Source organism: Salvelinus sp. IW2-2015, linkage group LG4p, assembly GCF_002910315.2.
Source record: "Salvelinus sp. IW2-2015 linkage group LG4p, ASM291031v2, whole genome shotgun sequence".
Taxonomy (NCBI): Eukaryota; Metazoa; Chordata; class Actinopteri; order Salmoniformes; family Salmonidae; genus Salvelinus; species Salvelinus sp. IW2-2015.
The window spans coordinates 3,679,422-3,703,438 of record NC_036841.1 but is presented as its reverse complement, the minus strand read 5'-3'; the positions used below and the strand labels follow the sequence as shown (position 1 = coordinate 3,703,438).

General features: G+C 41.7%; 2 protein-coding genes across 4 annotated transcripts; one reads left to right on the top strand and one right to left on the bottom strand.

Annotated features, from left to right (window-relative positions):
• The first annotated feature begins 2,804 nt into the window (after nucleotides 1-2,804).
• On the top strand, nucleotides 2,805-11,036 carry LOC111959074 (protein NipSnap homolog 2). 2 transcript variants are annotated; one of them, XM_023980506.2, is made up of 10 exons: nucleotides 2,805-2,941; nucleotides 4,764-4,903; nucleotides 5,126-5,171; nucleotides 6,205-6,299; nucleotides 7,663-7,733; nucleotides 8,018-8,158; nucleotides 8,464-8,495; nucleotides 9,497-9,591; nucleotides 9,773-9,856; nucleotides 9,966-11,036. In XM_023980506.2, exons 1-10 carry the CDS (start codon nucleotides 2,820-2,822, stop codon nucleotides 10,028-10,030), a joined length of 891 nt encoding a protein of 296 aa, XP_023836274.1. In that variant the 5' UTR covers nucleotides 2,805-2,819; the 3' UTR covers nucleotides 10,031-11,036. The 2 variants fall into 2 exon arrangements, with proteins under 2 accessions (XP_023836274.1, XP_070293623.1); XM_070437522.1 differs by having other exon boundaries at nucleotides 6,163-6,299.
• A 967-nt stretch (nucleotides 11,037-12,003) lies between these two features.
• LOC111959061 (phosphoserine phosphatase) lies at nucleotides 12,004-23,965 on the bottom strand. 2 transcript variants are annotated; one of them, XM_023980495.2, is made up of 6 exons: nucleotides 23,763-23,965; nucleotides 17,271-17,414; nucleotides 16,953-17,087; nucleotides 16,582-16,727; nucleotides 12,784-12,932; nucleotides 12,004-12,284 (listed from the first exon to the last, which is right to left on the bottom strand). In XM_023980495.2, exons 2-6 carry the CDS (start codon nucleotides 17,408-17,410, stop codon nucleotides 12,174-12,176), a joined length of 681 nt encoding a protein of 226 aa, XP_023836263.1. In that variant the 5' UTR covers nucleotides 17,411-17,414; nucleotides 23,763-23,965; the 3' UTR covers nucleotides 12,004-12,173. The 2 variants fall into 2 exon arrangements, with proteins under 2 accessions (XP_023836263.1, XP_023836253.1); XM_023980485.2 differs by lacking the exon at nucleotides 23,763-23,965 and adding an exon at nucleotides 21,330-21,462.
• Between the last annotated feature and the right edge of the window lie 52 nt (nucleotides 23,966-24,017).

Here is a 24,017-nt window from a genome sequence, read left to right as displayed (position 1 = left end):
CAATCTTGGTTTCATCAGACCAGAGAATCTTATTTATCATGGTCTGAGAGTCTTTAGGTGCCATTTGTCAAAGTCCAAGTGGCCTGTCATGAGCCTTTTACTGAGGAGTGTCACGCCCTGACCTTAGAGAGCCTTTTATTCCCAAATTGGGTTAGGTCGGGGTGTGACTAGGGTGGGTACTCTAGTTTTGTTATTTCTATGTTGGCCTGGTATGGTTCCCAATCAGAGGCAGCTGTCTATCGTTGTCTCTGATTGGGGATCATATTTAGGCAGCATTTTTCCACTGGGTTTTTGTGGGATCTTGTTTTTGTGTTGTTGCCTGTRWKMRCTGCATTAGCTTCACGTATCGTTTGTTTGTTTATTGTTTTGCTGTGAGTTTCACATAGTAATAAAAAGATGTGGAACCCAGATCACGCTGCGCTTTGGTCCAGTTATTATGACAATTGTGACACCAACAGTGCAAAAAAGGTATTAGGTGAACAATAGGTAAGTAAAGAAATAAAAACAACAGTAAAAAGACAGTGAAAAATGATAGTAGCGAGGCTATATACAGTTGCGAGGCTATATACCGGTTAGTCGGGCTGATTGAGGTAGTATGTTCATGTAGATATGATTAAAGTGACTATGCATATATGATGAACAGAGAGTAGCAGTAGTGTAAAAGAGGTGTAAAAAATAGTCCGGGTAGCCATTTGATTACCTGCTCAGGAGTCTTATCGCTTGGGGGTAAAAACTGTTGAGAAACCTTTTTGTCCTAGACTTGGCACTCCGGTACCGCTTACCATGCGGTAGCAGAGAGAACAGTCTATKACTGGTGTGGCTGGGGTCTTTGAGAATTTTTAGGGCCTTCCTCTGACAYCGCCTGGTGTAGAGGTCCTGGATGGCAGGCAGCTTAGACCCAGTGATATACTGGGCAATACGCACTACCCTCTGTAGTGCCTTGCGGTCAGAGGCCGAGCAATTCCCGTTCCAGTCAGGATGCTTTCGATGTTGCAGCTGTAGAACCTTTTGAGGATCTGAGGACCCATGCCAAATCGTTTCCTGGGGGGGAATAGGCTTTGTCGTGCCATCTTCACGACTGTCTTGGTGTGTTTGGACCATTCTAGTTTGTTGGTGATGTGGACACCAAGGAACTTGAAGCTCTCAACCTGCTCCACTATTGATGAGGAAAAGGCTGTAACATAACAACATGTGGAAAAATTAAGGGGTCTGAATACTTTCCGAAGGCACTGTACACACTACATGTCCAGAAGTRTGTGGACACCACTAAAAATGAGTGGATTTGGCTATTTCAGCCACACCCGTTGCTGACAGGTGTATAAAATAGAGCACACAGCCATGCAATCTCCATAGACAAACATTGGCAGTAGAATTACCCTTACTGAAGAGCTCAGTGATCCTATGACGTGGCACTGTCATAGAATGCCACCTTTCCAACAAGTCAGTTCGTCAAATTTCTGCCCTGCTATAGCTGCACCGATCAACTGTAAGTGCTCTCATTGTTAAGTGGAAACGTCTAGGAGCAACAACGGCTCAGCCGCCAAGTGGTAGGCCACACAATCTCACAGAACGGGACAGTGCGTAGTGCGTAAARATCGTCTGTCCTCGGTTGCAGCACTCACTACCGAGTTTCAAACTACCTCTGCAGCACAAGAACTGGAGGTTCATGAAATGGGTTTCCATGGTCGAGCAGCCGCACACAAGCCTGAGATCCCTATGCGCAATGCCAAGCGTCGGCTGGAATGGTGTGAAGCTTGCCGCCATTGGACTCTGGATATTAATGCCCATGATTTTGGAATTAGATGTTTGATGAGCAGGTAATTTGGTCATGTAGTGTGTATATACAGTACCAGTCAAAAGTTTGGACACACCTACTCATTCAAGGGTTTTTCTTTATTTTTGCTATTTTCTACATTGTAGAATAATAGTGAAGACATCAAAACTATGAAATTACACATATGGAATCGTGTAGTAACCAAAAAAGTATTTGAGATTCTTCAAAGTAGCCACCCTTTGCCTTGATGACAGTTTTGCACACTCTTGGCATTCTCTCAACCAGCTTCATGAGGTAGTCACTTGGAATGAATTTCAATTAACAGGTGGGCCTTGTTAAAAGTACATTTGTGGAATTTCTTTCCTTCTTAATGCGTTTGAGTCGATCAGTTGTGTTGTGACAAGGTAGGGGTGGTATACAGAAGACAGCCCTATTTGGTAAAGACCAAGTCCATATTATGGCAAGAACAGCTCAAATAAAAGAGAAACGGCAGTCCATCATTACTTTAAGACACGAAGGTCTGTCAAGCGTCGGTTGGAAGAGTACATAAAAAAAGAGTATATCATTCCAGTCACCTGATGTAGACTGTCCTGGAGGCAGGGGAATTTCGAACAGGCACGTCATCAAAGATTTTTAGAATGCATTAATAAAGTCTTCCATTTATCCCCAATCATAGAAAATACAGTAGATATATTCAGTCAAGCAAAAAAAAAAGAAGTGAAGTCTACAAAGAAGAGGAACACACACCAGTCTCCTTTTTAAGTTTGTATGTAAAAACTGTAACATAGTACCGAGGACAGGTGGTTCTCCCCTGGTCACACCATTCATTTGTTGGTGTTTTACTACCATCTGGTGGCTTCATTGTAGACAAAGTAATAATAGTGTTTTTGCATAAGACGGAGGTGTATTCATTACGGAAACCGTTTATCGTTTAAGAACCAAACGGAAGCAAACAGAACAAAACGAGAGCTTCTATTGGACAAGTCCCGCCCCGTTTGTTCCGTTTGCTTCCGTTTAAGAAACGTTTTGCAACCGATTGGGCGTAATGAACACGCTCCAGCGTGATCAATGGAAGATGGCGACGCGAGTCCTTCAGAGATTTGGCAATGGCCTGAATCAGGCAAAAAACACGGCCCAGTCAACAGGACAGACCGTCGTTTTATCCAGGTGTGACTATTATTACTTTGCACGTTTAGGATTTAAAGCGTTTGGGTTCTGACTTTTGTTCCATTGACGAGTTTGGAGAATAGAGGCTCCCACTGACTCGTCTATGCTATGCTGCAAGTGTTCAGGAGTGAACCTGAACAAATGACTGCTAGCAAGCTAGCATAAATAGCTAGCCAGTGAACTATTGGCCTGTAGTCTATTTGATAAGCTACAAATTAGTGCACCTTCTAATTTGAGCTATTCTAAAATGGTTACATTCTTGAAGTTAATGCACGGCATACCCAGTTACTAGTGTACGTGTCTGTCTAACAGTGAATTATTATTACACTTACTCAAGGTCATTATTATAAAGGTAGGGCTACTGTTGTGGATATACATTACATGCCCAAAAGTATGTGGACACCTGCTCATCGAAGATCTCATTCCAAAATCATAGGCATTAATATGGAGTTGGTCCCCCCTTTGCAGCTATAACAGCCTCCACTCGTCTGGGAAGGCTTTCCACTAGATGTTGGAACTTTGCTGCTGGKACTTGCTTTCATTCAGCCACAAGAGCATTAGTGAGGTCGAGCACTGATGTTTTAGTGAGGTCGAGCACTGATGTTTTAGGCCTGGCTCGCAGTCGGCGTTCCAATTCATCCCATAGGGGTTCGATGGGGTTGATATCAGGGCTCTGTGCAGGCCAGTCAAGTTCTTCCACACCGATCTTGACAAACAGTTTCTGTATGGACCTCGCTTTCTGCACAGGGGCATTGTCATGCTGAAACAGGAAAGGACCTTCCTCAAACTGTTGCCACAAAGTTGGAAGCACAGAATTGTCTAGAATGTCAGTGTATGCTGTAGCATTAAGATTTCCCTTCACTGGAACTAAGGGGCCTAGCCGGAATCATGAAAAACAGCCCCAGACCATTATTCCTCCTCCACCAAACTTTACAGTTGGCACTATGCATTGGGGCAGATAGCGTTCTCCTGGCATCTGCCAAACCCAGATTTGTCCGTTGGACTACCAGATGGTGAAGCGTGATTCATCACTCCATAGAACGCGTTTCCACTGCTCCAGAGTCCAGTGGCGGCGAAAACTTTACACGCTTGGCATTGTGCATGGTGATCTTAGGCTTGTGTGTGGCTGCTCGGCCATGGAAGCCCATTTCATGAATCTCCCGACGAACAGTTCTTGTACTGAAGTTGCTTCCAGAGGCAATTTGCAACTGAGCGCAGATGATTTTTACATGCTACACGCTTCAGCACTCAGCAGTCCCGTTCTGTGAGCTTATGTGGCGGCGTTGCTCATAGAAGTTTCCACTTCACAATAACAGCACTTAAAGTTGACCGGRGCAGGACATACATTTGACAAACTGACTTGTTGGAAAGGTGGCATCCTATGATGGTGCCAGGTTGAAAGTCACTGAGCTCTTCAGTAAGGCCATTCTACTGCCAATGTTTGTGTATGGAGATTGCATGGCTGTGTGCTAGATTTTATACACCTGTCAGCAACTGGTGTGGCTGAAATAGCCGAATCCACTAATTTGAAGGGTTATCCACATTTGTGTATGTATATATATATATAGTGTAGCTTACTGTATTTTGCATGACATTAATTTACTATGTTACTACATCAGCATTTCTTTACCTTATGTCAACTAGTCAATGATGCATCGTTTTTATTTGAATCATTTTTAGTTCATAAGCACCATGATTGCGCGTGTGTACTGTATGTGCAGCAGTGGTAGTCTGTGGCAAGCTGTAACTATCAATGCTTGTTGTTTACTTATGTCTCCGTTCACATGTGTATTAACACTACCATCTGTGTTTTTTTCTCCAGGGGGTTGTCAGCGTCAAACCATAGGAGTCGTGAAGACAGTTGGTTCAAGTCGCTATTTGTGCGTAAAGTTGATCCCAGAAAGGATGCCCACTCCCACTTGCTTACCAAGAATGAGGAAAGCAACCTCTACAAAATCCAGTGTAAGTTGTGCTTTACTGTAACTTGTTCACTTTAATCCAAATTACTTTTTATATTTCTGAGTTTTGAGTGCAGTGTAATAACCATAAGCATAGTGTAGAAATATGTMATTACAATACTTGTTTCACTGTACTTACGGACCTTGACTGTAATGTAAAGTGTGACCAATTTAACCCCTTCCAACACAGAGGGCACTATGTCTAATAGAGCTTGTTCTGTTACAGTCCATAATGTGAAACCAGAGTGCCTGGATGCCTACAACCAGCTTTGGTAAGTAAAATGGACCTTGTTCAGTCTAGACCTTTATACCTGAAGCCGCTCAAGTAGTAGCCATACTGAGGGTAGTACTGTCCCAAATGGTTGTTTAATTTGGTTGTTGAGTATGTGTGATATGTAAGGTAAACAGTAGTAGTAGCTGGGATATTATGACTGCACATCTGGTGTCACCAGTGGGTTGTGCACCCTTACAGAAAAAACACATGCTTTCATGTGTGGAAAATCACATGATGTGAAAACATGTGTTCCAAAGACACGTTATCACATGTTGCCACATGTTATCAAATTAACGTCACATAAGGAGCACGTGAAATTCATGTGGTTTTTCCGTAAGGGCAGAGTTTAGCCAAAATGTCTTCAGTTTTATTCCTGTGATGCAATTGACACACTGGCATGGCAACAGTGTGTCGAATAATTTATCTATGCTTATACTTAAGATGACTCAATCATAATAACCTTTTACTTATCGTAAAATCTGCACAACTGGTTTAGACACAGAAGACACAGCCAAAATGCATATTTTAAACATTTGGGATGGGGATTGTTATAGAGCATTCTATTTAGCTGGGAAGTGTATGTTGAAGTCCTAAGAGAAACCTGACAAGAAAGCTGCAGTRGTGTCTGTGCTAACATCAAATTATTGCATCCAGGCATCAATAATAACAGTTCATCTGTTATAGTCATAAGTCACATTTTTATATTATATATCAAACAATTATTATAAGGGGAATGGGGGTACCTAGTCAGTTGCACAACTGAAGGCATTCAACCAAAATCTGTCTTCGGCATTTTACCCAACCCCTCTGAATCAGAGGTGCGGGGGGCTGCCTTAATCGACWTACACGTCATCAGCACCCGGGGGGCAGTGGTTGTTGGGGGTTAACTGCCTTGGTCAAAGGCTGAACGRCAGATTTTTCCAGCTTGCTGACTCAGGGAWTMGAACCACCGACCTTTCGGTTACTGGCCCAACGCTCTTAACCGCTAGGCTCCCTGGTAGAATGTGTTTGTTATTGTTTTCCCTTGACAGTGAGGAGACCCTGCCATCTATCCATAATGATAAGTACTATCCCTGTGAGCTGGTGGGTACCTGGAACACCTGGTATGGAGAGCAAGACCAGGCTGGTAAGAATGCTGGCAGCAGAGTACACACTCCTCCACTTTCTAGTCTAGTTGAACTGCACATTCTCTGGAATTGGCACACCTGTAGGGATATGCAACCTTAGTTCAGGAGAAATGGCCTTCATTGAACCAGTCTCGCACATTTTCGTAGTGATATGATGATTCAATTAAGTCGGCGTTACACCCACCTGGCAATAATAACAAAGCCTGCAAACAGTGCTGCGCGATTAACCAAAATGTTGGTTATTTTTTTACTTTTTAAAAACTAATCACAGGAGGTTGGTGGCACCTTAATTGGGGAGAACGGGCTCGTGTTAATGWCTGGAGCGGAGTATGTGGAATGGTATCAAACACATGATGTACAGGTGTTTAATKCCATTCCATTTGCTCCTTTCCAGCCATTATTATGAGCAATTCTCCCCTCAGCAGCCTCCTGTGCAACTAATTGACGAATGTTGGTTCAATTATTTGAATACCATTTCATTAGCTTTTTTCTGTGAGCTCAATGCGCACATTGCACAGGTTCTCTAGAGTTAAATCAAATCCAGCCTGATCGGTGCAAWGTAGTAGGGAGTTGTAGTTTCCAACAGGCCAATATTCTACATAGTTTAGCACATAAAACGTGGTAATTAGCTACAATGACCATAATCCATTGTGCATATACTTGGCCGGTCTGTGTTTCTTTTACGCCTGCTACAGAAGAGAGAAGAATGAGCAATCGTGAGGTGATATAKAGAGCAGCTGTTACCTCAAAATACATGATATAAGTGATTAATAGTTGGTATTCAGCAGTCATAAAAGTATGCCTTATTTACTTTGAAGAACTACAAAATAATGATTTTGTCAGAAAGCATAGGCAGCAGCTCTATAGAGATGAGATGTTGACTTGGAATTAAATAATAAAGTAATCAAATTAAACAAATGTAATATACACAACAACTGAAATAATGTATTCAAGGAAAATAATKGGCAGTCACTACCTGCTTATCACTTAATGGTTATTAAGTAATAAGAAGTCTTTGGGCAGTCACAACCATCATGGGACTTGTATTAATTGTTTTATTCTGTGTTACAGCAATCAACCTAAATAATCTAAAACTGTGATTTATAGTCGAACCGAAACCAAAGCGACCTYWAAAAGCACTAATTGCTYAGCACCTGCAGACATCTACCTTTCCAGGACCAGTGTTGCCTAACCCCAGCCTACCCATGTCATGTCTACACATGTTGTCCATAGTTACCTGGCTGTTGGTTTTGCATTGCTGAAATAATGCCCTTACACTTATCAGAAAGATTATGGATATGTCTCTGAATATGCTTATTATTTATTGCTTTGCAAAATAATTGCTGTTGTGTGTTTTTCCAGTACATATGTGGCGGTATAGAGGAGGATACCCAGCTCTGACTGAGGTTATGAGCAAACTTCGGCAGAACAAGGTAACAAACTGTTCCATGGCTGTCAATTCCTCCCCGGCACCATCTAGAAGCCTTCACTTTGAATATAGTATTCTAGAATATAGCTTCATATGCTAGTATTGTCTGAGGTTGCCTGTCACATTAACTCATATACTGAGCTACTGGGTGTGCTGGYTTTTGCTCCAGCCCTACTATAACCCCTGGCTTATAATCTACAGCTAAAGAACCCTTCTCTAGATAGACAGTGCGGTATCATATGTGCTTATTGATGTGAGGTTGACACCCAGATTGACGTTCATCCACAGGAGTTCATGAAGTACCGGGAGGAGAGAGGAAAGATGCTGTTGTCTCGTAGGAACCAACTGCTCCTGGAGTTCAGCTTCTGGAAYGAGCCCATCCCCAGGAAGGGACCCAACATCTACGAGCTCAGGTCCTACCAGCTCAGAGTGAGTACTGAGTGACTAAACCTCATTAACCATAGTACTACTAGGGGTTTAGTTTAGGATGGTGCTATATTGCTGAACAAATATGAATCACCATGAGATAATGCAAAAGGTGGGCAATTGTTGACATAAACATTGGAGAGTTTGTGTATGCTCTATGGAAACATTATGTTCATAAATGTAGGCTTATATTGCAATCCATGTGAAAGGGACATTATGATTAATTTTGAATCTTGGAGGAAATTGTGTCACACTTTGATATTCCTGTAAAATACAAAACATTTTTTTCTCATGTTTCCTTTTTCCAGCCTGGCACCATGATTGAGTGGGGTAATTACTGGTAAGGCAATCTGATGACATTTGAATTACTCATCTTTACTTTCAGCATATAGTTTATTTTTCGGTTAACACTTTMTTCCCCACTTTCTCCTTAATAAAAGCTATTCCAGAGAGACGCTATTTTGATACTCTGTTAGATCCCAGAGTGCACAGGACTTAAAGGGAGATTATACTATTGTCCTTGCTATTTTCAGATTGAATTTAGTTGTTTACTTTCAACAGGAGCCTATGAGCCTGGATGACTCCATTCTCTCAGGTTTATGTTGAAAACATTTGTTTGTTTATGACAAATATTCTATATTTCAATGTTAATTAATTGTTCTGAATTCTTCAAACTTGTCTGCCAAAATATGTTTAATTTGTGACTGTGCGTACTCTCTCTGATTTKATTTAATTCAGTAATTGTTCAGAATTATCAATTCTAATTGGGGAAAATGTCATTTAAAAGAAAAAAGTCATGCCACATTGTTAAAACAACATGAGCAACATGAATTAAGTCAGTATGATTTGGCTAATCAAAATTACTGTACATGATTGGAATTGATATGATTGTATATACGATGACTAATGGGACTGGTTCAGAGCCAATMATGAAATATCTCCAACCCCACACCATACAATTAGCAGTCTCAATGCATGAGTACATCCAATCCAACTGTCTGTATRGCCAACCGGTTCTGCCAAACTGGAATGATAGTTTTCAAGCAAGTTCAATCAAACCGTATGAGTAGTCAAATGAGTGTCCAAACAGTCAACATTGGTTGAGACACCATGTGCACAGTAGCCCATTATAATTGTATATGGCTGCTGTGCTCGCCTCTTTGACAGGTCATCATGACAAATAAGAATATGTTCTTAATTGAATACCTGTATAAAGTAAGGTTAAATAGATAKAAAAATTATAATCTGCATGGGGTGGCATTGAGAAAATGTGAAGATGAAGCATTGGTTGTGGGGAATTGTTGTGACTGATGCTGTGATTGGCCTTGTTGTTTTCCCAAGGGCCAGAGCTATTGGCTACCGCCAGCACAATAGTGAGGCTGTCGGAGGGTTCTTCTCCCAGATCGGAAACCTCTACATGGTGCACCACCTCTGGGGTGAGGCCAGGCAGACCAGCTGTATCGCTCCTCTCCTTTCCTCTCGTTCATTCACACAGATCTAAAATTCTTGTAGCCTCTCGTACTAGGCTTTTAGGCTATCTTATATACAAAGCTGTTATTCTTTTTCTAAAAGAAGACTAACATTAATTTTATAATAGTGTTTGATTGTTAATTTCAGCTTACAAAGACCTTGAGGCCAGAGAAGCCACAAGGAACGCAGCTTGGCAACATGAGGGTTGGGATGAGGTTGTGTATTATACAGGTCAGCAAAATCAGTTATGCAGTGTACTTTCACATAGTTTTTTCATTTAAAAAGTGTGCACACTATGAATTACTTTGGACTCTCATCTGATCATGTATCTCTGTTTCAGTTCCTCTCATTCAGCATATGGACTCCAGAATCATGATCCCAATGAAGGCTTCCCCACTGCAGTAACCTAAGAGAGAACACAGAAGGYCGAATGCCAAACCTCACCTGTTTTAAATGTAACAAAAAGTAAAGAATCTCATTGCCGTGGTCTCAACCTCTAGTTAATGTTGCCAACCAACCCCCCYCTSWKWTKKKKTTTGTCTTTTACTTTACCCATTTCTGACTTTGCACCAGCAAGCAATATTTGGTACTCAAAAAACATCACTGAGACACAGGAGGTTAAAATATCGTATCCCATCTTGAAACTGTTGGCTAAAATACTCTTTCCATAATTGGAAGAACTGTAAGGCGCTGGCACGAGAGCKTAACACTGCTTTTTTGTCCTTGGGAGACAGGATGGGCAAAATCAGCATATTGAAACCTCCTGATAGTGGTTGGGTGGAGAACTGATGTCCAACATACTGGGTCATATTAACACTGGTCACTTGGCCACAGCTGATCTAGTATATATTTTTTTAGAACCAACCAAAGTGCTGCTTTGGAAAGAAGGCTAGCCTAGCAGTGTGTTCTGTTTGCAGTGAATAAGAATTGGGCAACTGGGGCACGACTTGACAAAAAAAAAATCACTATAGATGCACAATGTGTGATTTAGCGGTTATTTTGTTTATTTAATGTAAATATATGAATCACATTGTTGCATTGCAAAATTACACTTTTGGATGAAATCTGATCTAAGAAATGCTGTTACTGATTAAAACAGAGTGCTAGAAAGACAGTCCGAATGGCAAAAAGTGCATTGTTACTGTATTTTGTCAACAGAGAATATCTACTTAATGGTCAATTATGTAACTTTTAAGTGAAGGCACTGAGCGGGATTATTTCTTCTTGGGATAATTTGTGTATTAGTATTGTACTGTTAGACATTTACTGCACTGCTGGAGCTAGAAACAAGCATTTCGCTGCACCTACATTAACATCTGCTGTTCTGTACGCGAAAAAATAAACTTGGGATTTATTTGAGAACTGGTATGATGAATACAGAGCTAAAGCCCATGCCTATTTTAACCCTAAATGTCTTCTGTGAATTTTTTSAAGTACATGTATTGATTGCAATCGTGGGCATCCTCCCTATTTCTTTCTCATCTGCAATTATCTTGACGTGTTATTGTACTGGTTTAGTGAACATGGCTTGTTTTAACCTTGTGGAGAAGATATTGCCTGGATTGTCCAGTTTTATCAGATCTAACATGTTTTCGGTTAGSCATAATGAATAATCTGTTCTGTAAAGTGGTAAACCACAAGTCTAATATTATCATGKAATATTTCTGTGCCCAGGTACAACTACCAATGTACTGAAATGAAAGTCTAATTGTGGAGTCATGCTGCTACTCATTATGATTTTAAAAGATGTTTAAGGGTTGATAGTAGCATGCCTCATACTAGTTTTTATTCCCTGATTTACAGGGTATTTATGAAAGGTGGCAAGAATTGTCAGCACAAAGTTATTCAAAGAGAAACTCTGGTAACTGGAAACTGCTGCCCTTTGTTGCCGGACTATGTGCTAGCCAGTACAATATGGATGTGTTTGTCATTGTTTAGTGGATGGTACCATGAGTCTGACACAAGAAAACAAACAATTAAATGACCACGCACACTCAGAACTGCATATTACACTTTTACTATTATTAGTGTCAATAGCAAAATTAAAACATCTATACATGCACATTTGATGGCACATATTGTACAATGCAGTAGTTGTATTATCCTGACCACTAAAGTGTTGAAATGAGGACAAAACCACAAAAGTGCAGTTTAAAACATCCAGGATTGGGGTCAATTCAATTATTCCGGAATTWAATTTATACTGAATTGAAATGGAATTGACTCCAACCCTGCTCAAATCCCTCCAAAAAGAATAACATTTGGTTAACCTGAATTTTTTAAAATTATATTCTCTAGTAGAAAAATCAACAAGGGTCATACCCAAGAAGACACTATTGTTGTGGAAACATTTTAATTAAAACATTTTTTTTAATAAAAAATTTAAAAATCTATTGACTGGAGGAAGAAAAAGTGTGCACTGGATAAAACCAAAAAAGGCACACCATTAGGTGAAAATAAAACACTGATGTTAGCAAAAATAAAACACTGATGTTAGCATTAGTAACAATAGTTGTAAGAGGTTTCAGGTTTGTGTGTTATGTCTTTGTTAAATCTTCTCCAGTTCTTTTAGCAGCTCTCCAAAACTTGTGACGTACCACAAACTTTTCTGCTTCACTTGCTGCCTGACCACATTTCCACCAAATCCAATGAATGCATTCTGAAAAACAAAACAATGTGCTGAGGAAAATTGCTTAAAAGGCAACCAGTGTCCATTATTCCAGTGTTACTTTACATTATAGCTGCCTTTAACACCTGACAATCTGGTACTGGGGTGTATTCAGTATTCATTAGTCGCAGACCGTAGCAAAAYGTTTTGCAATGCAAACTTGAGTTGGACAAATTCAGGTAGGTTCCTCCCCGGTTCGTTCCATTTGCTTCTGTTTGGTTCCTAATGAAAAACCCCTGTAATTGTGTCTTTGAAAAAGGCACTTAATAATTAACTCCTCCACAGGCACTGCTCTGCTGTTAACACTGCTCTACCTAAAATGTGTTGTGTGTGTTTCTGTGGTGTCTGAGTGTTGGGAGCAGAGAAAAAATACAAATTTCCTTCACAAGATCGATAAAGTATTCTATGACAGAAAGCTGGAGATTACATAAATAACAGCTTTAAATACTAGCTTGTCACCTGTCTTAAAATGTATTGACAAAACACTTACTGCAGGGGGACAGGCCTCCAGATCTGTGGCTCCATCGCCAATCATCACCACGTTCTTGAAGCCGTGCTTCTCCTTGAGCATGCTGATCACCTTCCCCTTCCCATTACTCTCAGATGTGGGCTGGGTCTCGTCAAAGCCAGCATACTCACCTAGGAGGAAAATATTACGGTTTGAAATAGTAAAGAATTCCTCCCTGTAGAGGCCAATCTACTGCTTGCTTGGCTGAAACCAGCCCTCTGAAGTTAAGTTCAAGTTTTATTAAGTACAGTAAAATGCTTCACTTGCAAGCGCTACCCAACAGTGCAGTAATCAATATAAAAATAGTACACTGCTCAAAAAAATAAATGGAATACTAAAATAACACATCCTAGATCTGAATGAATGAAATATTCTTATTAAATACTTTTTTCTTTACATAGTTGAATGTGCTGACAACAAAATCACACAAAAATTATCAATGGAAATCAAATTTATCAACCCATGGAGGTCTGGATTTGGAGTCACACTCAAAATTAAAGTGGAAAACCACACTACAGGCTGATCCAACTTTGATGTAATGTCCTTAAAACAAGTCAAAATGAGGCTCAGTAGTGTGTGTGGCCTCCACGTGCCTGTATGACCTGCCTACAACGCCTGGGCATGCTCCTGATGGGGTAGCGGATGGTCTCCTGAGGGATCTCCTCCCAGACCTGGACTAAAGCATCCGCCAACTCCTGGACAGTCTGTGGTGCAACGTGGCGTTGGTGGATGGAGCGAGACATGATGTCCCAGATGTGCTCAATTGGATTCAGGTCTGGGGAACGGGCGGGCCAGTCCATAGCATCAATGCCTTCCTCTTGCAGGAACTGCTGACACACTCCAGCCACATGAGGTCTAGCATTGTCTTGCATTAGGAGGAACCCAGGGCCAACCGCACCAGCATATGGTCTCACAAGGGGTCTGAGGATCTCATCTCGGTACCTAATGGCAGTCAGGCTACCTCTGGCGAGCACATGGAGGGCTGTGCGGCCCAATAAGAAATGCCACCCCACACCATGACTGACCCACCGCCAAACCGGTCATGCTGGAGGATGTTGCAGGCAGCAGAACGTTCTCCACGGCGTCTCCAGACTCTGTCACGTCTGTCACGTGCTCAGTGTGAACCTGCTTTCATCTGTGAAGAGCACAGGGCGCCAGTGGCGAATTTGCCAATCTTGGTGTTCTCTGGCAAATGCCAAATGCCCTGCACGGTGTTGGGCTGTAAGCACAACCCCCACCTGTGGACGTCGGGCCCTCATACCACCCTCATGGAGTCTGTTTCTGACCGTTTGAGCACACACATGCACATTTGTGGCCTGCTGGAGGTCATTTTGCAGGGCTCTGGCAGTGCTCCTCCTTGCACAAAGGCGGAGGTAGCGGTCCTGCTGCTGGGTTGTTGCCCTCCTACGGCCTCCTCCACGTCTCCTGATGTACTGGCCTGTCTCCTGGTAGCGCCTCCATGCTCTGGACACTACGCTGACAGACACAGCAAACCTTCTTGCCACAGCTCGCATTGATGTGCCATCCTGGATGAGCTGCACTACCTGAGCCACTTGTGTGGGTTGTAGACTCCGTCTCATGCTACCACTAGAGTGAAAGCACCGCCAGCATTCAAAAGTGACCAAAACATCAGCCAGGAAGCATAGGAACTGAGAAGTGGTCTGTGGTCACCACCTGCAGAACCACTCCTTTATTGGGGGTGTCTTGCTAATTGCCTATAATTTCCACCTGTTGTCCTGTCTCTTATACACATCTAGATGTGTATAAGAGACAGCTGCAGAACCACTCCTTTATTGGGGGTGTCTTGCTAATTGCCTATAATTTCCACCTGTTGTCTATTCCATTTGCACAACAGCATGTGACATTTATTGTCAATCCGTGTTGCTTCCTAAGTGGACAGTTTGATTTCACAGAAGTGTGATTAACTTGGAGTTACATTGTGTTGTTTAAGTGTTCCCTTTATTTTTTGAGCAGTGTATAACTAATGCAAATAAAAAATATACAGTACCAGTTAAAATTTTGGACACATACTTATTCAAGGGTTTTTCTATATTTCTCCTATTTTCTACATTGTAGAATAATATTGAAGACATCAACACTGAAATAACACAACACATAACCCAAAAGGTGTTAAACATGAAAATATATTTTATAATTTTAGATTATTCAAAGTAGCTACCCTTTGCCTTGATGACAGTTTTGCACACTCTTGGCATTCTCTCAAACAGTTTCATGATGTAGTCACTTGGAATGAATTTCAATTAACAGGTGTGCCTTGCTAAAAGTTAATTTGTGGGATTTATTTCCTTCTTAATGCGTTTGAGCCAATCAGTTGTGTTGTGACAAGGTAGGGGTGGTATACAGAAGATAGCTCTATTTGGTAAAAGACAATTTTATGGCAAGAACAAATAAGCAAAGAGAAACAACAGTCCATAATTACTTTAAGACATGAAGGTCAGTCAATATGGAAAATGTCAAGAACTTTGAAAGTTTCTACAAGTGCAGTCACAAAAACCATCAAGCAACTGGCTCTCACGAGGACCGCCACAGGAAAGGAAGACCCAGAGTTACATCTGCTGCAGAGAATAAGTTCATTAGAGTTACCTGCCTCAGAAATTGCAGCCCAAATAAATGCTTCACAGAGTTCAAGTAAYAGACATCTCAACATCAACTGTTCAGAGGAGACTGTGTGAATCAGGCCTTCATGGTCAAATTGTAAAGAAACCACTACTAAAGGACACCAAAAAAAKAAGAGACTTGCTTGGGCCAAAAACCACAAGCAATGGACATTAGACCGGTGGAAATCTGTCCTTTGGTCTGATGAGTCCAAATTTGAGATTTTTGGTTCCAACYGCGTGTCTTTGTGAGACGYAGAGTAGGTGAACGGATGATTTCTGCATGTGTGGTTCYCWCCGTAAAGCATGGAGGAGGAGGTGTGACGGTGCGACGGTGTGGGGGTGCTTTGCTGGTGACACTGACTGTGATTTATTTCGAATTCAAGGCACACTTAACCAGCATGGCTACCACAGCATTCTGCAGCGATACACCATCCCATCTGGTTTGCGCTTAGAGGAACTATCATTTGTTTTTCAACAGGACAATGACACAACACACCTCCAGGCTGTGTAAGGGCTATTTGACCAAGAAGGAGAGTGATGGAGTGCTGTATCAGATGACCTGGCCTCCACAATCACCCAACCTCAACCCAATTGAGATGGTTTGGGATTAGTTGGACTGCAGAGTGAAGGAAAAGCAGCCAACAAGTGCTCAGCATATGTGGGAACTCCTTTAAGACTGTTGGAAAAACATTCCAGGTGAAGCTGGTTGAGAGAACGCCAAGATTGTGCAAAGCTGTCATCAAGGCAAAGGGTRKCTACTTTGWAKAATCTCAAATATATTTTGATTTGTTTAACACTTTTTTGGTTACTACATAATTCCATATGTGTTATTTCATAGTTTTGATGTCTTCACTATTATTCTACAATGTAGAAAATATAAAAATAAAGAAAAACCCTTGAATGAGTAGGTGTGTCCAAACCTTTGACTGGTACTGTATATAATAAAGAAAACACAAKAATTATATATGCARGGTCAGTGCCAATACCAAATGTACAATGTGCAGCGATACTGGAGTGAGAAGATAGCCAYCCGTTTTTGCTTCCAGTCGTCAAACCAAAATAACCCATAATATTCAAACATTAATGATCATACAGTAATCAACTACAGTTCATCCCTGCAACAGTGTGAGGTGATTCTGATGCTGCTCTGATCTGCTCTTACCATTGAAGTAGAACTTGAGGCGGTTGGCATACACGTGATGGAGGGGAATGCTGAGTTGAGTGGCAACATGCTCCACGATACAGCGGAAACCGCCAGAGACCAAGAACACCTTCACGTTGCGCTGGTGCAGAGAATCAACAAGYTCCCTGGACAATGGATGGAATTGTGTCCATTTATTCTACAACATGCAGAAATTAGTACAGGTTTCATAAGCAATTGTGCAACTTGAGGTTAGACACCCAGCTTGAAGAGACTACTGGAAGTTCAACAATTTTTATGTGCGAATGATGATAAAATTACAATAGCCTCTGCTAATAATGAAAGTGTTGAGTAGGAAAAAAATAGACCAATTGAAATCAGCAACCACTTACTTAATACCTGTCGTCAACTGGGGAGGGTGGTCAGTTATCAGTTTGTTCACTTGTTCCCTCGAGCATCGGATGATTGACAGGCGCTCTGTCAGAGCGGTTTTAAAAGTCACTGASCCCCCCATGGCCTTGCGAGTCCTGAAATGAGAGAAACTTCAATGTACTCAACAAATATGTTGAGAATGAAACATTTAGAACATAACATGTAGAAAATTATGGCACAGAGAAATTTACAGGGGAATGTAGATGGRCCTAGATAAACGAGAGAAGAAAGCACATGCTTTTCATCTTAAAATCATTATGAATTGCTACACAACATACATTTCTGTGACAGCATCTCCAACCCCGCAAAATTTGGCTAGCTCATCAATGCCTTCTTCTCTGATAATAGTGCTGTCAACATCAAAGCACACAGCGTCTGCTCTCCGGAAGATTTCCTTTGTCTGTGATAAAGTTGTCATTATGCTGAAACAAAAGCATGCAGGAGAGACAAAAACATAATTGATTGTTTAACTGACAGTGGTAAGTTCTATTTGAACAGGACAGTACATTGAAAGTGCATCAGATAACAAGTAATTCAATTTGTCACTAGTATACAGTTACAGAGGTCATGAGAAGGGAAAAGCAAAGCCTTAACTACTTGAGCATGCATGAAGCATGCATGAGAGCATCAGCTGTTCCGGGACGACTGTGTAATCACACTCTCCATAGCCGATGTGAGTAAGACCTTTAAACAGGTCAACATTCACAAGGCCACAGGGCCAGACGGATTACCAGGACGTGTACTCAGAGCATGCACTGACCAACCTGTCCCTGACCGAGTCTGTAATACCAACATGTTTCAAGCAGACCACCATAGTCCCTGTGCCCAAGAACACCAAGGTAACCTGCCTAAATGACTACCGACCCGTAGCACTCACGTCTGTAGCCATGAAGTGCTTTGAAAGGCYGGTCATGGCTCACATCAACACCATTATCCCAGAAACCCTAGACCCACTCCAATTTGCATACCACCCCAACAGAACCACAGATTATGCAATCTCTACTGCACTCCACACTGCCCTTTCCCACCTGGACAAAAGGAACACCTACGTGAGAATGCTATTCATTGACTACAGCTCAGCATTCAACACCATAGTGCCCTCAAAGCTCATCACTAAGCTAAGGACCCTGAGACTAAACACCTCCCTCTGCAACTGGATCCTSGACTTCCTGACAGGCCGCCCCCCAGGTGGTAAGGGTAGGTAACAACACATCTGCCACGCTGATCCTCAACACGGAGGCCCCTCAGGGGTGCGTGCTCAGTCCCTTCCTGTAYTCCCTGTTGACCCATGACTGCATGGCAAAGCACGACTCCAACACCATCATTAAGTTTGCAGACGACACAACACCGTCAACGATGAGACAGCCTGTAGGGAGGAGGTCAGAGACCTGGCAGTGTGGTGCCAGGATAACAACCTCTCCCTCAACGTGATCAAGACAAAGGAGATGATTGTGGACTACAGGAAAAGGAGGACCAGGTTTAGTGGAGCAGGTTTAGAGCTTCAAGTTCCTTGGTGTCCATATCACCAACGAACTATCATGGTCCAAACATACCAAGACCGCTGTGAAGAGGGCACGACAATGCCTAGTCCCCTTCAAGAGACTGAAAAGATTTGKCATGGGTCCTCAGATCCTCAAAAAGTTATACAGTTGCACCATCGAGAGCATCCTGAATGGTTGCATCACCGCCTGGTATGGCAATTGCTCGGCCTCCGACCGCAGGGCACTCCAGAGAGTAGTGCRTACGGCCCAGTGCATCACTGGGGCCAAGCTTCCTGCCATCCAAGACCTCTATACCAGGYGGTGTCAGAGGAAGGCTCTAAAAATTGTCAAAGACTCCAGCCCACCTAGCCATAGACTGTTCTCTCTGTTACCACACGGCAAGCAGTACCAGAGCACYAAGTCTAGGTCCAAAAGGCTTCTTAACAGCTTCTACCCCCAAGCCATAAGATTCCTGAACAGCTAATCAAATGGCTACCCGGACTGTTTGCAYTGTCCCCCCCAGCCCCTTTTTTTACACTGCTGCTACTCTCTATTTATTCTCTACCTACATGTACATATTACCTCAATTACCCCGACTAACCTCTGCCCCCGCACATTCACTCTGTACCRGTACCCCCTGTATATAGCCTCTCTGTTATTTTATTGTTGCTCTTTGTTAATTAGTTATTTTTCTATTTTCTTAATTTTCGCTTTTTTTTTTACTTCAGTTTATTTTAGTAAATACTTTCTTACCACTTATTTTTCTTAAAACTGCATTGTTGGCTAAGGGCTTGTAAGTAAGCATTTCACTGTAAGGTCTACTACACCTGTAGTATTCGGCCCATGTGACAAATAAAATTTGATATCTTCTGAGAATCATTCCCCCGAAAACCAGATAACGGTTTTGATTGAATATGGTAATATCTGCAACTGCTATATGCATTGAGCGTTAATACTAATATGCATGCAATAACATTGGTTGATACTGAAAATATATAYATTTTTGAATGCCTAAATCACTTACACTTTCTTTGACATTTAGCTAACATTTCAACCTGGACATAGTAAACGTAAATCTGTCTCCCTCCGTATGATATGTTGTTTTGTATGGTATGTATTAATTTGTGGATGTCCATCATCTATTTCGTATATGTTACGAATTACAATTCGTATGATGTGTTATGAATTGTAATTCATGCAATATGTTAAGAATTTGCAATAGGTATGATATGTTAAAAAACACCCAATTTGTTGTGGCTGACGTTAGCTAGGTGGCTAATGCTTAACGTTAGCTAGGTAGCTAATGTTAGCTAGGCTAGTGGTTAGGGTTAGGAGTTCGGTTAAAGTTAGCATGTTAGCTAACCCTTCCCCTATGTACACTGAACAAAAATATAAACACAACATACAACAATTCCAAATATTTTACTGAGTTACAGTTCATAAGGAAATCAGTCAATTATAATAAATTCATTAGGCCCTAATCTATGGATTTCACATGACTGGGAATACACATTTGCATTAGTTGGTCACAAATACCCATTAAAAAGAGGTAGGAGCGTGGATCAGAAAACCAGTCAGTATCTGGTGTGACCATCATTTGCCTCATGCAGCACGACACATCTCCTTCACATAGAGTTGATCAGACTGTTGATTGTGGCGTTTGTAATGTTGTCCGACTCCTCTTCAATGGCAGTGCAAAGTTTCTGGATATTGGCTGGAAGTGGAGCACACTGTCATACACATCGTTCCAGAGCATCCCAAACATGCTCAAAGGGTGATGTGTCTGGAGAATATGCAGGCAATGGAAGAACTGGGACATTTTCAGCTTCCAGGAATTGTGCAAAGATCCTTGCTACATGGGACAGTGAATTATCATAATGAAACATGAGGTGATGGTGGTGGATGAATGGCACGACAATGGTCCTCAGGATCTCGTCACGGTATCTCTGTGCATTCAAATTGCCATTGATTAAATTGAATTGTGTTTGTTGTCCGTAGCTTATGCCTGCCCATACCATAACTCCACCATGGGGCACTCTGTTCACAATGTTGACATCAGCAAACAACTTGCCCATGTAACAGTATAACTTTAGTCCGTCCCCTCGCCCCGACCCGGGCGTGAACCAGGGACCTTCTGCACACATCAACAACAGTCACCCACGAAGCATCGTTACCCATCGCTCCACAAAAGCCGCGGCCCTTGCAGAGCAAGGGGAACCACTACTTCAAGGTTTCAGAGCAAGTGACGTCACCGACTGAAAGGCTGCTAGCGCGCACCACCGCTACCTAGCTAGCCATTTCACATTGGTTACATTCACCCCCCTTTCGACCTCCTCCTTTTCCGCAGAGTACTAACCAGTGATCCGGGTCAACAGCATCAATGTAACAGTATAACTTTATGGCGTCCCCTCGCCCTGACCCGGGCCAGGGACTCTCTGCACACATCAACAACAGTTACCCACGAAGCGTCGTTACCCATCGCTCCACAAAGGCTGCGGCCCTTGCAGAGCAAGGGGAACCACTACTTCAAGGTTTCAGAGCAAGTGACATCACCGACTGAAAGGCTGCTAGCGCGCACCACCGCTACCTAGCTAGCCATTTCACATCGGTTACACCCACATGACACCATAAGATGCTTCTGCCATCTGCCAAGTAGTTGAAACCATGATTAATCCGTTAAGAGCACACTTCTCCAGCGTTTCAGTGGCCATCGAAGGTGAGCATTTTCCCACTGAAGTCAGTTACAACGCCAAACTGCAGTCAGGTCAAGACCCTGGTGAGGACGATGAGCATGCAGATGAGCTTCCCTGAGGCGGTTTCTGACAGTTTGTGCAGAAATACTTCAGTTGTACAAACCCCAGTTTCATCTGTTGAGCTGTCCGGGTGGCTGGTCTCAGATGATCCCTCCCGCAGGTGAAGAAGCCAGATGTGGAGGTCCTGGGCTGGCGTGGTTACACGTAGTCTGCGGTTGTGAGGCCGGTTGGACGTAGTGCCAAATTCTCTAAAACAACGTTGGAGGCGACTTATGGTAGAGAAATTAACATTCAATTCTCTGGCAACAGCGCTGGTGGACATTCCTGCAGTCAGCATGCCAATTACACACTCCCTCAAAACTTGAGTCCTCTGTAGCATTGTGTTGTGTGACAAAACACCACATTTGTGAATTATTTCAGGAAACTAGGCATATGTTGCACATCACTACTTCACAGGAGAGGCATTTTTTAAATCAAAATGCGTTTTTTTGGCAAAAATGCCTTCTGGAACTTTCATGTGCCTTAATAACAAATGTGTATGCCATTTGTAAATACGAATACAAATTGTTAAATTATGAGCTTACTTGTTTTAGCCACTGAAAACAGCAGGAACCTTCCCACTAGCCATGATTGGATGAGATAATGGTAGGGCTGGACATGCCAAGAGATGAGTTTGGATTGGTCTGCCATGTATCACGCTTCTGTCTATAATGAGCTGCTCAGTGAGTAATCTTTACTAACACATATTTTTTTAAAGATAGCTCTCCACTTTCTGGAGGACTCAATACCCTATGGAAGCAGAGTGTTATAGCTAAGGAGATGGAGAAAATTCAGACGTTTGATTGCAAATGCGGAGGGAGTCGAAAAGAGAACACAGAAAGTTGTTGTACAATTAATTACATCTTCAAACTAAGGGCAACCATGGCATCCGTGACAAATGGAGAAGCGTTCATCCATGTATTCAGGTAAGAGAGTCTAGCTAGCTACATTTTCAGATATTCTACGTTTCTAATTTTGTCAGRAAAAAAATGCAATTGCAAGTTAAGGCGTACTGTTAGCTAGCTAGCTAACGTTACGTGTATGATCTGTGTAGTAATAGTATTCGTATCTCAGAGCCATTTGTGTTGCTAGTTATAGCCTAATGTTAGCTAACTTTGAACCTAGTTGGTTAATATTTAGCTACCTGTAGATTCATTTAAGCTAATGAAACATGGGACCAACACTTGGCGTTCATATTTTTGTTCAGTATAGTTGCAAAGTTGCTAATATTGTCTGTGATGAGATTCAAACACACAACTGTTGAGTTGCTAGACATTTGCATTAAAATGCCCACCCATCCCGACCAATCACCCTCCTTTCGTTTTTGCCTTAAGTAACCTTCTGTCTTTTGTAACCATACCAAACGTAACATACTGTATCGTACTGATTTCAGTGTCCAGAGTTTACATTTACCATGTTATGTCTAACTATGAGACCAGGCTGAACATTTGGCGACAACATGAAAAATTAGATAATGTGATCAGCTCAAGCATGCGATAGTATCTGTACCATACATGATTCATTGACAGATACAGTGCAACAATCTGATGATTTAACCWGTGGTGTAAAGTACTTATGTAAAAATACTTGAAAGTACTACTTAAGTCGTTTTTTGGGGGAGTATCTGTACATTACWTTACAATTTTTACTTCACTACATTCTGAAGAACAGTATGTACTTTTTACTACCTACATTTTTCCTGACACCCAAAAGTACTCGTTACATTTTGAATGYTTAGCAGKACAGGAAAATGGTCTAATTCACACATTTATCAAGAGAACATCCCTGGTCATCCCTACTGCTTCTAATCTGGCGGATTTACACATGCTTCGTTTGTAAACTATGAGCGTTGAAGCGTGCCCTTGGGCGTGCCCTTGGCTATCCGTAAATAAAAAATAATTTAAAAAATGGTGCCGTCTGGTTTGCTTAATATAAGGAATTTGAAATTATTTAAACTTTAAATTTTGATACTTAAGTATCAAAAGTAAATGTAATTGCTAAAATATACTTAAGTATATTTAAAACCAAATACGTTTAGACTTTTACTCAACTAGGATTTTACTGTGGGACATTTACTTGAGTCCTTTTCTATTAGGGTATCTTTACTTTTACTCAAGTATGACAATTGGGTACTTTTTCCACCACTGAATTTAACAACTTTACCTTTCATCATCTATTGTTAAAAATTACATCGAAATAACCAAGTCTGTTGGTGCAACGTTTAGTTCTAGGAGCTGGCAGTAGAAACAAAGAACACAACAGCACCCTGGCCTTGGAGAAAATCATCCCGCAATTGAACTGTTGCGTAACACTCTCCTCGAGAAAAAATGAATTGCATGCGCGCAAACGGTAATGAATGCCATTGCCAGATTGCGTTTTCACTGCAATACATTTGTGCTCGGTTGGCATCACATAGCAAAACAATAGAGTTCATTTGAAATCATGCAATGCGTTACATAATGTATCAATTTAAGGACAATTTATAAATCTGCATTACCTGTACAACGTGTCCTTGATGGTGTTAAACGGTACTCTTCATGTATTTTTTGGCATGTGCTGGACCTGCAAGCTAAGTCTAATTTATTCAATAAGAAAACAATTTTGTGCAAAATGTTCTTGGTTGCTAAAGTGTTGATATGGCACTGTCCCCGGTTTCAGCATTGTCCGACTTCCCAGATGCATTCAATAGGTTCACTGGTGAGGAAGAGAAAGCTGAGCGAATCAAATGAAAGCCGGTACGTGAGACCGCCCA